Source organism: Eleutherodactylus coqui, chromosome 5 (assembly GCF_035609145.1).
Source record: "Eleutherodactylus coqui strain aEleCoq1 chromosome 5, aEleCoq1.hap1, whole genome shotgun sequence".
NCBI classification, from domain to species: domain Eukaryota; kingdom Metazoa; phylum Chordata; class Amphibia; order Anura; family Eleutherodactylidae; genus Eleutherodactylus; species Eleutherodactylus coqui.
In genome coordinates, this window is record NC_089841.1 from 148,632,485 (window position 1) to 148,646,034 (window position 13,550).

The 13,550-nt window shown below is 38.8% G+C and overlaps 1 protein-coding gene across 1 annotated transcript in view; it reads right to left on the reverse strand.

The window, feature by feature from the left end:
- Positions 1–823: 823 nt before the first annotated feature.
- LOC136627908 (transmembrane protein 132D-like) overlaps positions 824–13,550 on the reverse strand; it is a gene marked incomplete at its 5' end in the record, with an annotated part of 499,530 nt that continues 486,803 nt past the window's right edge. Inside the window, 3 exons of the mRNA XM_066603406.1 lie at positions 824–1,996; positions 6,299–6,490; positions 9,316–9,586. Of these exons, the coding sequence (XP_066459503.1) occupies positions 824–1,996; positions 6,299–6,490; positions 9,316–9,586 (1,636 nt within the window). The remainder of the gene's footprint in view (positions 1,997–6,298; positions 6,491–9,315; positions 9,587–13,550) is intronic.

Sequence of the window (13,550 nt, forward strand, 5' to 3'; positions counted from 1 at the left end):
AGCTCAGTGGGGTCTGATCTGGGCTGATGTGCTTGTGCATTGAGCTGACCTTTGCAGGAAGCAGACAGCTCTGTTCCCACTTCAGTTGTCTGGCTTTATATTTCAGGCCAAGTTCACATTCATTTCAATGCCTGCAATACCAAGCCTGACCACTACAGTGGGAACTGAGCAGTCTGCTTCCTGCAGAAACAGCTCAGTGCCCAAGCACTCCGTCTCAGAGAACAGCTGATTGACAGGAGTGACTGGCAATGGATCTCTGCTGATCTATTATTAATGACCTTTCCTAAGGATAGACAATCAATAGTTTACAACTGGACAACCCCTTTAAAAAAAAAATCATGTCTGCACAAAGAACATTGGGGGAAATTTAGCAAGACTAGTGCAAAATAATAGTGAGAATTTTCCACACCAACCAATCAGGTGCCTGTTTTCATTTACCATATGATTTCTGAAAAATGAGAGCTGGAACCTGATTGATTGCTATGGAAAACTTTTCTTCACAGTTATTCTGATAAATCTCCCCCATTGTGTTCTTCTTTGGTTGTTTGAGTCATAATGAAATAACACGTATCCAGTATATGCTTTGCATGACACATTACATACAATACACAACTTTGCAGTTTAACCAGACTTTGCTATACATTGGTTACGTTCTACCCTGTAAAGTTTGTGTAAAAAGTTTGTTTGTGCATTTATTGATTATTTTATTTTTGATGGTAGTTGATATCCAGTGGAGAAATATATTGGATATACAACTAGCCCTTACTGGGACTTTATCCTGTCTGAGAATGGCTAAACACTTTGATGCAAAAAATGTCTTCTTTCACACATTTTCATGTAGCCTTTCCATATAGTTTCTGAGTTCTTTGCATTCCCCCATGTCTATGTCTTGGCAAACCCACTTTATATCGTCTTCATTGTTCACTAAAATGGGGTTAATATTAGGAGAACCATCCTCAGAAGGGATGGTGGTAAACGTAGTAAATTTTACACGTTTCCTTTTGGAGGTAGGTGAGGTGGCAGGCTCACCCTTGTGTTCTTTCCCTTCATTAAAGGAAGTCTCTGCAGATCTATACGTCTGTCCATTTAGAGTTTTAGAAGGATTTGAAGTGATGAGATATTTACTTTCTGCAATATTTACTCCCCTGTCTACCGCTGTTATGCATTCTTCCGGCTGCAAAGGGAAGTTCATATTATTTTCCAATATTTCTGTTCGATTTGTAAGTCCCACCCAGTCGTGTGAATGTGTCATTGTCTCTTGTTCATCCACAGGGACGTGTTTATGTCTATACTTCAGTGCAAATGTCACGCAATTTATGAGAAAGACAAGTATGGCCAGACAGAAGACTCCTAATAAAGCGTACATTCCGATCTCCAGGTCACTTAATCCTCTTGTATTTTGGACAAGATCATTGTCTTCTACATCACCATTATTACCAGGTAGATCAACTTGTGCAGGAAAACTAGTGAAATCCATGGGGAGGTTTGGAAGATGACTATCATCATCTAAAAGACTTTCTCTCTCCCTTTTCTTACTTAATTGGGCTCGATCAGTGGTAGCCCTGTTCATGTTCTGGATATCTCTCTCCATTGATGGTGTACCAAAGTAAGTAATATCAGGTCTTGTTCGTTCCAAGGGAATCTTCTGTCTTCTACCAGTAGAACGGTTTTCAAAATGATCCCTATTCATATTTTTACTGTCACTTCCACTGTTGTTACCAAATTTAACACTTATGTGCCCAATGCCAACAGTCAGGATACTCTTCCGTTTAGACTTTTGACATAACTCACTTATCATAAGCTCTACTTTGACCAGAGCCCCCTGTCCTTCTGTGATGGCTGAAAAAATTGGCCATTTGGATTTAGAATCCTGAGACACAGAAAAAACCTTCTCATCTAAAGATGTCACACTCATTGAAAAGTCTTTGGAGTCGTAGATGTCCAGGGGAATCACTGTACCATCACTAAACTGGATCCAACAACTGATTTCTACTTCCTGTATGCAAAACCCAAAAAAATAGAGATTTCAGCAAACAGATAAAAGGAGGAAAATATTTCCATAAAGAACATTTTATACTGTAATAAATCGTAAACTACTAGGAGGTGAAAGACACAAATTCATTTCTAAGACATAAAAACACTAGTTTAAATTTCTTGGCAATAAAATGTGTTTTTTTCTCACTGGTTCTAAAAAGACAATGAGTCCCTGGGGCGATATGGATTCGACTTTAACAGCGGAGTAATAAAGTGACTGTCAGAAGACATTATTATATGCTGACTTAAATTATCGCGGTTGTGTATTTAAATGAAAACAAATTGCATATTTCAAAAATGTATTAATTTAAAGTTTTCTCTGATTACTTGTGCGAAATGATAAAGTGCCGTAAGTAACCTTCAGGAAACAGCAATTACAACTGTGCTTTTCTGTTACACAAACCATTTCACATTCTATTTTCGAAATTTTGATCAAAAATGGTTAATTCCTGGGAGATATGGAACTAAGTCCTCTTTATTGCTGCGCAAAATACTTGATCAATGATTCATGTTTAGGTACATAAAATAACAAATGAAAACTCTTCACAATTTATGACACATAAAACCTTATCTTTACTCCATACAGTCAGGTTTAGACTTCTAAACAGAACTTTTTTTGAAAATGTAAATTTTCAGTGCTCCATATCTAGACTATTTAATTCATTTTGATTATATGCTCACATTCAGGCATTTAACAACCGATATTAATATCATATAACAGCTTTAACAGCCGCTCAGTACTGTAAAATGAGCATCTACTTAAAGGGTTGCTTTGGTAAAAAAGATTTTTGGCCTTAATTATAGCCTCTCCCATATATATAAAGCAGCTATTAGCTTGGTTAGTTACTCCTTTCTATCTGAAACACATGTTGTCCTCCTTCTCAGATGGTCATGTGATCTCATTCTAACCAGCTCAGATTAATTTAGATTTATGCGCTCTCAAACTAGTCAGATTCTCAGTCAGTCTAATATCTTTGTGATGCTTTTACATCAACTCTACCATGGAAATTGCTTAGAGGGAGATGCAGACACTCCTATTACTGACGATAATCATACAGCTCCTGTCACACAAGTGTAATAGAGGAAATCACAGCTCATCCTCCTGATTGTATAATTTTGTTTTGTAGCTTATTTAGAAGAATATAGAACTGATGATAGTTAAACTGTCCCTCCAGCAAGCAGAGATGGTACATCCTCTCACTAATGCAGTGCTGATACATCATGTGATTGATAACACAAAATAGTGAAAGAAGAAATCTCATATTTACATGGGGGAGAAAAAACAGGCACATTCTGTGCTAGCTAGTGGGCAAATGAGCCCTAGGATTTATTTTGTGAATCCACATGCAGTTTTATTTTGTGTGTGCAAAGTCAATAAAGCTGGCTTAAGGTCAGTTTTAAACCAGAAATGAGTGTCTCAGAGTGCATTTTAGTATCTTACACAACAATATGGTGATACATTGAGCTAACATTCCCCAAGTTGTCATGTAAATATATAGACTGTTTGCAATAATCTCACATTGTAGCAGTGGAAGATGCACACAATGAGAAGTAGAGAGTTTGGATGCCAATAGGGCCAAGCTTATCTTTCTCCAGCCATGGACAGCTAGATGTTATACCAATCTTTACTGTATATCTCATATTCTTCTCACAGATTTCCTTGGCAATACAAAAATACAATGATATGACACGTAAAAAGGTAAAAAACAAAACAAAAATAGGAATGCAGCTACCTGAAAAGGTGAGTGACTTGGAAAAATTATAGGTAGAGAATGTTTGTCGTTAGAATGGTGGGTCATGGAAGAAGACCTAGTTGTTTGGCTGCAGCCAACCCAATGACAGTCGCACTGGCAGGTGAGACTATTCTGATGGATTAGTGAAGAAAATTGTGATGTGCGTAGGAGCAGCTGACCGAAATATAAAATTCAGTACGATACAAAAAGTAAGCTCTGCTTGGTACACCATGCGCATACTAACAGCTAACACAAAGTGTATCCCCAGCTAGAACTGAGGAAGGGGCGTTGCTTCGAAACACGTCTTTTTATGCTGGTTCAAAACAAAACGGAGAAGTTGAGCTTACTTCTTGTATTGTACTGAATTTTATATTTCGGTCAGCTACGCCTATACGCATAACATTTTTTTCTTCACTAAATGATATGACATGGTAAGTGCATTTTCTTCAATATTTACATTTTCAGTATTTCAATGCTTAATTTTTTTTTAATATGTGTTTTAAGCTAAACACATAGAAAAGATTTGCCTTTTCAAAATAATTTCTTCTCAAAGTTTTTGTACGTTTCTCTAGTAAAAAACCCTTTTAGTTTACTTCCAACTGTGTGCTGTACAGCTTAATGTGCCCTTTGAGATTTTCAGGCTACACTCAACAGCAAATGTTTTTGAAGTACACTGAGGTGGTGTTTTCTTTGAAGAATATCCATTTTAAAGTAAAGAAAAAAGATTTAAACGTAATAAAAAATATATTTTTCTTATACATAATATGAAGTGTAAGCTACAGGACTCTTTGAGAACAGAAAACCCTGCCCATATTATACTTAACACATTGATTGCCACACTAGAAAAAGAAAACATTTTCCTGGGGCCACAGTGTTTTATTACCAAAATAAAATATAAACTTTGAAAGCAAAAAAATAATTTAATGAAAAATTTCATTTGTGATTTTTTTGTTATTTTCTGTGTGTGAGTTATATATAACTCATGAGGCCCCAGGCTCAAAACCAGTGAGAGTTAAATACAAGTCACATAGCAGTTTAGGTTCTTTTCTGTGCGTGAGTTATAGTGGATAATATGCCATATTTTTGTTATGTTAAAAAATCTGATAAAGATGAATCATTTCAGATTTATATCCACCTCAATGTGACCCGTTATCTGTACAATTCCATTAAAAAACAAACCGAAAATCATTTAGAGTGGAAAAATTAAAATAAAAAAACTAAAATAATGTAGCTACATAACTGTAAATTGTTGAAAAGTATCAGTCAGAAGAAGGGCACCCCAAAATTTCCAAGGCATTGCATATACCATGGAACACAGTGAAGAAGGTCATAAAGAAGTAGATTGCATTTGGAACAACGTGGTAATGACATTACAAAGAACTGCACATCTCTCAAAAATTGATAAAAATGCCAAAAGATAATTGGTCCAGGAGGTGCCAAGAGGCCTACAGCAACATTAACGATGCTGCAGAGGTTTCTGGCAAGTACTGGTTGTGTAGTTCATGTGATAACCATCTCCCGTGTTCCTTATATATCTGGGTTGTCTACTAGGGTTGCAAGACAGAAGCCTTTTCTTACAAAGACAAATATCCAAGCCCAGATATATTTTGCCAAAACCCTCATCTAGCCTGCCAAAAGTGAGAGAATGTGTTTTGGTCTGATGAGACTAAGGTTGAACTTTTTGGTCATAATTCCAAAAGGTATGTTTGGTGTAAAGCCAACAGTGCACATCACCAAAAGAACACCATACCCGCAGTGAAGCATGGTAGAAGCAGCATGTTCTTCTGTTGCTAGAATGGCAGCTTTAGTCTATGTGAAAGGAATTGTGAACAGGTCCAAATATATGTCCTTTTTCGCACAAAACCTAAAGGCCTCTTCTAAAAAGCTGAAGCGGAATTTTTCCTTTCAGCAAGACAACAACCCAAAGCATACAAAAGAATGGCTTCGCCAGAAGAAGATCAAAGTTTTGGAATGGCCCAGCCAAACCCCATATCTCAATCGTATTGAAGGTCTGAGGGTTGACCTCAAGAAGGCGCTATACATGAGATACCCTTACAATCTGACAGATTTGGAGTGCTTTTGCAAGGAAAAATAGGCAAAGATTGCCAAGTCAAGATGTACCATGCTGATAGACACCAGCTCCAAAGGACTGAATGTGGTTATAAAGTCAAAGGGTATATCAACAAAGTATTCGTATCAGGGTGTGCATATTTATGCAACCACATTATTTTAGGGTTTTTTTCAACCCTGAAATATTTCAGTTTGTCTTTCAATTGAATTGTACAAATAATTGGTCACCTTGAAGCTGGAAATAAATCTAAAATGATTCATCTTTGTCAGATTGTTTACCAGACAAACACATGGCGTTTTATTAGGGGTGTGTACACTTTTTGTATCGTCTGACACATGAGGCCCTGAGCTCAAAACTAGCATGATTTTAAATGCAACTCGCATACCAACTAATACTTTAAAATAAACGTAACATGAAATTTGTATAATCTGAAAAGCATTATAAACCATCAATATGATACCTGTTTTGGGGAACTAAAATGCTCTTGGGCTATTGTGGTTGCATAGATCGCCCTATTACTTCCAGGGCTAAGTTGAAGAGTAAGTGACAGGCCTGTCACCACCTGGATTCCAAGGTCTGTTATGGTCACTTTTTCATCTACTACCATCACAGTCCTCTCTGCCAGGATGGCATCAGAAAGGGGGGAAAGTATCTAAAAACAACAACAGATAAATGTAAACATTTTAAATTAGATATAAGACCCAATTCAGTATAACAATATATCAAAATACCACTGAGATCCATTCTTAGATTAGAGCTACAATTACAGCTGCAAGAAAAAGTAAGTGAACACTCTGGAATTACTTGGATTTCTGCATTTATCACTAATGAAATGTGACTACCTAACAAATATAGACAAACACACTTGACTAACACGAACATTTATGTGTTCCTTTGAACAGATTGAGTAAACCTCCACAGTGCAGGGAGAAAAAGTGGCACAATCTTGAATTTAATAAACTCTAGATCCTCCTTCACCAGTAATCACCTCAGCCAAATGTTTCTTCTAGCTGCAAATAAGATTAGCAGGATGTTGAGGAGGAATTTTGAACCATCGCTTTCTGGTAATGAGTTTCAGTTCAGCAATATTTATGGGATACCTCGTATGCACAACCTTCTTCTGGTCCTGCCATCACATCTTAATTGGATTAAGGTCAGAACTAATGCTTGAACAGATCAGTGGCAAAAGAAGACTGGGCCATCAAAGGACACGATGGCTGATACCTTCAAAGCTGATACTAGCATGGATATCAACCAACTGAAAGAAGCAGTGCAAAACCAAAAAACATGGAGGGAGCTCGCCTTTAGGTCGCCAACGGTCGTGAAAGACTAAATGGCTACCAACAACAACAGAAATCTGATTTGATCATTCCATAACACAAATCTTCTTTTTCAACCATTCTTTGATTTACTTGTGTTCTTCGGTTCATTGTCTTGATGCTTCATTTAAAGTCTCTTTAGCTTGAGGTCACAGACTGTTGTCCTTACACTCTCCTGAAAAAATGTTTTGATAAATCTTAGAAATCATTGTTCATTCAATGATCGCAAGGTGTTGAGCAGCTGAAGCTGCAAAGCACCCTGAAACCATGATGTTCCTTTCCACCATCCTTACAGTGGAGACAAGTTTTGGTGTTGCTGCGCAGTGTTCTTTTTCCTTAGCATTGTACATTTGTGCTATAAAGTTCCATTTTCGTCTCATCTGTCTATACAATATTTTCCTAGTAACATTGTAGAACATCCAAGTGGTCTAGGGCAAACCTGGGATAGGCTGCAATGTTTTTTTTCTGGACATGATTCTTATTTAATGTTTTTTTAACAGTGAAGACATGAACACAGATTTTAGCAATTTGCAGAGTCTTCTATAAATCTTTTTCTGTTGCCCTTGCATTCTTTTGTAACTTTTTAGGCTGGGTTCACACAGGGCGGATTTGCAGCAGAAATTTCGTCTGGAATTTCGCCGTGGCAAGTCCGCTTGCGGCCGCTAATCCCAGGATTAGCCAGCCGTTATGTTTATATTTCTCAGAAATCTCGTCCACACAGGACGGCGAATCCACCGTGGCAAAGCCGGCAGAAGCCGGTGCTGCAGCGCGGATTCGGCGGCCGCAGCATGTTCATTTTTTTTCTTCCTCCGCTGTGGCCGCGCTCTCCTCTATGGGAGTGCTGGCTGCAGTGGAAGAGCGAGCTGCCAGGCCGCTTCAAAACCAGCAGCTAAGTGCCGCGGGTTTCGAAGCAGCACTTTTCCGGGCGGAAATCTCACGTTTTTTCGCTGTGGCCAAACCGCAAGATTTCCGTTGGGAATCCGGCATGTGAGAACCCAGCCTTAGGATTGGCTGTTGCGCTTGGAGTGATCTTAACAGGATGCTCATTACTTGGGAGAGTGGCAACAGTTTCGAATTTACTCCATTTTCCATAATTTGTCTAACTGTGGATTTATGTACATTCAGGTACTTAGCAATGCTTTTGTAGCATTTTCCAGCCTCATGCATCTCTATTACATGTCTTTTGAAAGTTGTTTGCATTGATGCATGGTTCACACTAAGCAATCTTTCTTGAGAAGGATAGATTTGTTAATAGCCAGACTTTATGTGATTCTATTTAATGGGTAACTCACATTTCCCATCTAATCTCCTTAATTGAAACACCTTTTGCCAATTAGTTTTTGGAGAAGTCATTAACACAGAGGTTCACTTATTTTTTTTTTCTCACTACACTTTGGATGTTATACAGTGTACCCAATAAAATATAAGAACGGTACAACCATTTGTGTGTTATTAACTTAGTTAGATTGTGTTTCTGTGCAATTCTGATTTAGATCGCAGTCAGGCCACATTATATGAGAAATGAATGCAGAAATCCATGTAATTACAAAAGGGCTCACTTACTTTATCTTGCCACTATAAAATGTAGATTTCTTTAACTAGAACATGGTAAAAACAAGTAAAAATCATACACAATATATCAGCAGAGTATGCTCAGGATTGTAAATAATTGTAAATATAGCCTGTGAATTAGACATGTATAGTAAAATACAAAACTCAGCAGGGACAATTAACTTAAATTGATGTTTGATATTATAGTTAATGTAAACAGTATCCGCCAGTGAATTGTGCCAAATGTATTAAGAAACGCATGCCTCTTAATAAATTTAGTGCATGTCTGGTTGGTCCTCGTGTCAGAATGTGAAGTCTATGCCAGCTATGAGCTGCCGTAAATTTCAACAATAATTTATGCCAGTGTCTAGCATAAAATATGATGAATCTGACAGGCATTGAAAAGCCCATCCATTTTGCTCACCACCACCTTTTTAGCAAGAAGGGAACAAAAAACAAATCAGAAGTTTTTGTACAAGTAGAACTTGCACAAGAATTCTGGCAAATTCCTCCCAATATCTATAAATAAAAGGATTTCTCAATAGTCATGTATAATGACTTACTTATCAAGGAGATTGTAGGCATAAAGCAAGTGGTTTATTTTTACCTGTAAAGTTGTCATACCAACTTCTTGGCCAATCAGAATCTGTCCTTTGAGACTCACAACTTGGGACTCATCCATTTTGATAAATTCACTTATTAAATCTGTAATGTCCACTTGCCAGTCAGATCCAAGCAGATACATGGGTTGACCCGGAGTTTCAGAGGACTCAGCTATAAACTGTGTAAGAACACGTAGTATAGCATGTTGATATTGAAGAGTACAGCCTTTTCCCTTTTTGTCATCATCATCATCATCTTCACTGTCTCTAGCTGGTCTGGAAAATAATATAATCTAATCAAATATTTTTCTTAGCATTTCTTATTAGGCAGATAGATAGATGTCTGCAATATTTTGTTTGAGATATACACTAAGTGGCCACTTTATTAGAGATGCCCATCTAGTAGTGCGTTGGCCCTTCTTTGTCCAAGAGATGCTCTATAGAATTAAGATATGAAGACTGTGATCCCCCTCCATGCATACCCCAAAACTGCAGGGCGTAACTTATGTCCTGTAGCATTAAGGGCATAGGTGTACCACCAGGGGTCGCTGGGGGTACAATGGCAACTCGGCCCCTGCGCTTAAGGGGGGCCCAGAGGCCGCCCTCTGCCATATACAAAAACAGGTTCAGGCCACGCTGTAGGTGGCCCTGTGATTAGTGAGGTCCGGTGACAGCACGAGGAGAGAGAAGGAATGAGGAAGGACTCGGAGGGAGGGGAGGAGGAGCAGTGACATGGAGTAAGGGGGAGGGACGCAGACACAGGCGCACGGCACGGCAAGGTATGAAGTGGAGTAGGGATGATGATTTCATCTCCCTGCTCCTCCCTTCCTGCTGACACTGTGTATAGCTGCTCTCCTCACACAGAGAAGTGGTCTGGGCCCCGGGGTATGTATCTATCTATCTGCTTGTCTATCTTTTTAATGTCTATCTATCTCTCTCAAATCTCTCTCTCTCCTATCTATCTCTCCTATCCATCTATCATATCTATTTCTATCAATCTATCTCTCCTATCTTTCACCCTCATATCTATCTTTCTCTGATATCTGTCTATCTCTCTCATATCTATCTATCTATCTATCTATCTATCTATCTATCTATCTATCTATCTATCTATCTATCTATCTCTCTCATATCTATCTATCTCTCTCATATCTATCTTTCTATCATATCTATCTCTCTCACTCACACTCTATCTCTTATGTCTATTAATCTCTCTCATATCTCTATCTTTCACTCTCATATCTATCTATCTATCTCTCTCTTTCAGACATCTATCTATCATATCTATTTCTCTCTCTCTCTCTCTCTCTCTCTTTCTCTCTCTCTCTCTCTCTCTCTCTCTCTCTCTCTCTCTCTCTCTCTCTCTCTCTCTCTCTCTCTCTCTCTCTCTCTATATATATATATATATATATATATATATATATCTCCTCTCTCTCTCCCTATCTTTCAGAGATGGTACAGGCTCTAGCTGCTCATGTAATGCTGTGCTGATGCATCATGGGATTGCTGGCACAGAATAGTGAAAGAGAAAGCATGGAGACATTTACAAATGAAGATAGTGTCTGATAAGCATCAGTCAGAAGGCTGCACTGCATGGAAGTGACTGCAATATACATAGAATACATCCAAAGTGTTACAGTCCATCAGGTGAGAGGTGCAGGGATGAAAAATGTGTATTATGAGTGGCCCTTAAACCATTTGTGCCAGACTTTAGAGCCATTTGTGTTATTGACATCCATTTGTAAAACGGAAGTGAAAAGGGGGTGTGAATTGATGCGTGGACAAGATTAAGACACATTTATGATTTAAATAATTTTTAAAAATTGTGAAAAAGTGCACAATCAAAAAAAGTCACACTCCTCTTATCAGAGAGGAGTTTACAACGACTGTTCATGCACCAGTCTTAAAGGAGTTGTCCCATGTCTTGCTGTTTTGCTGCAGGAAGCAGATAGCTTGGTACATTGCACACTGGCCTAGATTCCTACTGCAAGTTGAGTCCTATTGAGGTGAATGGGGTGTAACCCTGCAGTATCAACCTAGACCAAAACAGCTAGAAGTGGGGCAATCCTTTAAACTGGCATACACTGAGGTAAGAAGTGCCAAAGTTAAGTAGAGAAACACTTTTGGTGTAGAAGTTTACACTGAATATACATTTATCACATTTTTGACCTAAGCTTATACTGTCTAACTATTAAAGAAGATTAGTAAATCTACCCAAATGTCAGTGTTATAAATACTGTAGGGATACTTTATCAAGACTATGGGGCACATTAATTACCAGAGCCATGCTAGAATTCTGGCGCAAGTTGTACATTTTTCTTTTTTGTACACGTCAGCTTAGACAAATGTACTGTTTATTTGCACCAAAACAGCAGATGCTATGCCTTTTATTCTAGTTTTCAAAAGTGTCTAGAAAATGAGATTGGGCTTGAGTAGAGTGAGGTTTTTAGAGACATTTATCACGTGCCATTTTTTTTTTTTAAATCGCTAAATTTGTTTTAATCTCACTCCAATAGCTAGGTAGTATACAAAGTGACTTCACACCTCTAGACATTTAAAGAAGTGACAAATTTATCAACCTCATGCAATATTTGATAAATTTGTCAGTGGGTTCTGAAGGCTCTCCAGAGATTTTCTCAGCCTCACAAATTATTACCATCAATTTATCAGAAACTCTCAGGTTGTTTCACCCTTCACTGCTCTAACCCAGAAAGGAATGAATATGTGAGACTGGCCACCTTCTGCAATCAGGCTTTTAACCATCTCAAGTCTTGCTTTTCTTCTTCTCTGGTTCTTTATCCAGATCCCAGTAGTCCATTCTTTTTCTGTAGGTCAATGTCTCTTTGATTGGAGTTAGTGTGCTTATCTCTCAGCATTCAGGAAAGAAAATGTAAGTTTTGTGTGGCTTTCTTTCTCTAAGATCTCCCACTAAGAACTGTTTTATTGGAGAATGCGCACTGCAGTGAAACTGTCCTTGGAAGAATAGCAACACTACTTGGATCCATGTTGGATTCTCTTATTCTCATGATTTGATTCTCACGTATTACAGATAGCAATCATAGAGCAGATACTCTTTCTACTGTAGGTCCTTTGATATGACTGCTTTCTTTGCTGAGGTTCTAATACATATCATCAATCCAAACTGTATTCTGGCTGTTTTGGCTATTTTTCCTGGTGAGCTAGGACTGGTCCACCATGAGTCAGTGAAAAAAATATTTAATGCAGATTTTTTTCCTATCCTCCAAAAAAAAGTAATAATGAGTAGAGATGAGCGAGCGTACTCGGAAAAGCACTACTCGCTCGAGTAATGTGCTTTATCCGAGTATCGCTGTGCTCGGGTCTGAAGATTCGGGTGCCGCTGCGGCTGACAGGTGAGTCGCAGCGGGGAGCGGGGGAGAGCGGGCGAGAGAGAGGGAGAGAAAGATCTTACCTCCGTTCCTCCCCGCTCTCCCCTGCAGCTCCCCGCTCCGTGCCGGCACCCGAATCTTCAGACCCGAGCACAGCGATACTCGGATAAAGCAAATTACTCGAGCGAGTAGTGCTTTTCCGAGTACGCTCGCTCATCTCTAATAATGAGTCATTCAATAAACTATATGTACCCTAAAATAGTTGTTATAAGAACTACAACACATCCTGCAAAGACCTCACATTTTGCTACATTGACAGAAAAATAAAAATACAGCAAAACAGAAATGATTTTTCTGTTAACATAAAACATGTTTTATTGTATCAAGTATAAAACATGAAATAAACTATGAATGTTTGGTATTAGAGATGAGCGAACGTACTCGTCCGAGCTTGATACTCGTTCGAGTATTAGCGTGTTCAAGATGCTCGTTACTCGAGACAAGTACCACGCGATGTTCGAGTTACTTTCACTTTCATCTCTGAGACGTTAGCGCGCTTTTCTGGCCAATAGAAAGACAGGGAAGGCATTACAACTTCCCCCTGCGACGTTCAAGCCCTATACCACCCCCCTGCAGTGAGTGGCTGGCGAGATCAGGTGTCACCCGAGTATATAAATCGGCCCCTCCCGCGGCTCGCCACAGATGCATTCTGACATAGTTCAGGGAAAGTGCTGCTGGTGCCAGAGCTGCTATAGGGAGAGCGTTAGGAGTTATTTTAAGCTTCAAGAACCCCAACGGTCCTTCTTAGGGCCACATCTAACCGTGTGCAGTAGTGTGGAGGCTGCTTTTTGCAGTGTTGCACATTTTCTTTTTTTTGTATATCGGCCGTGCAG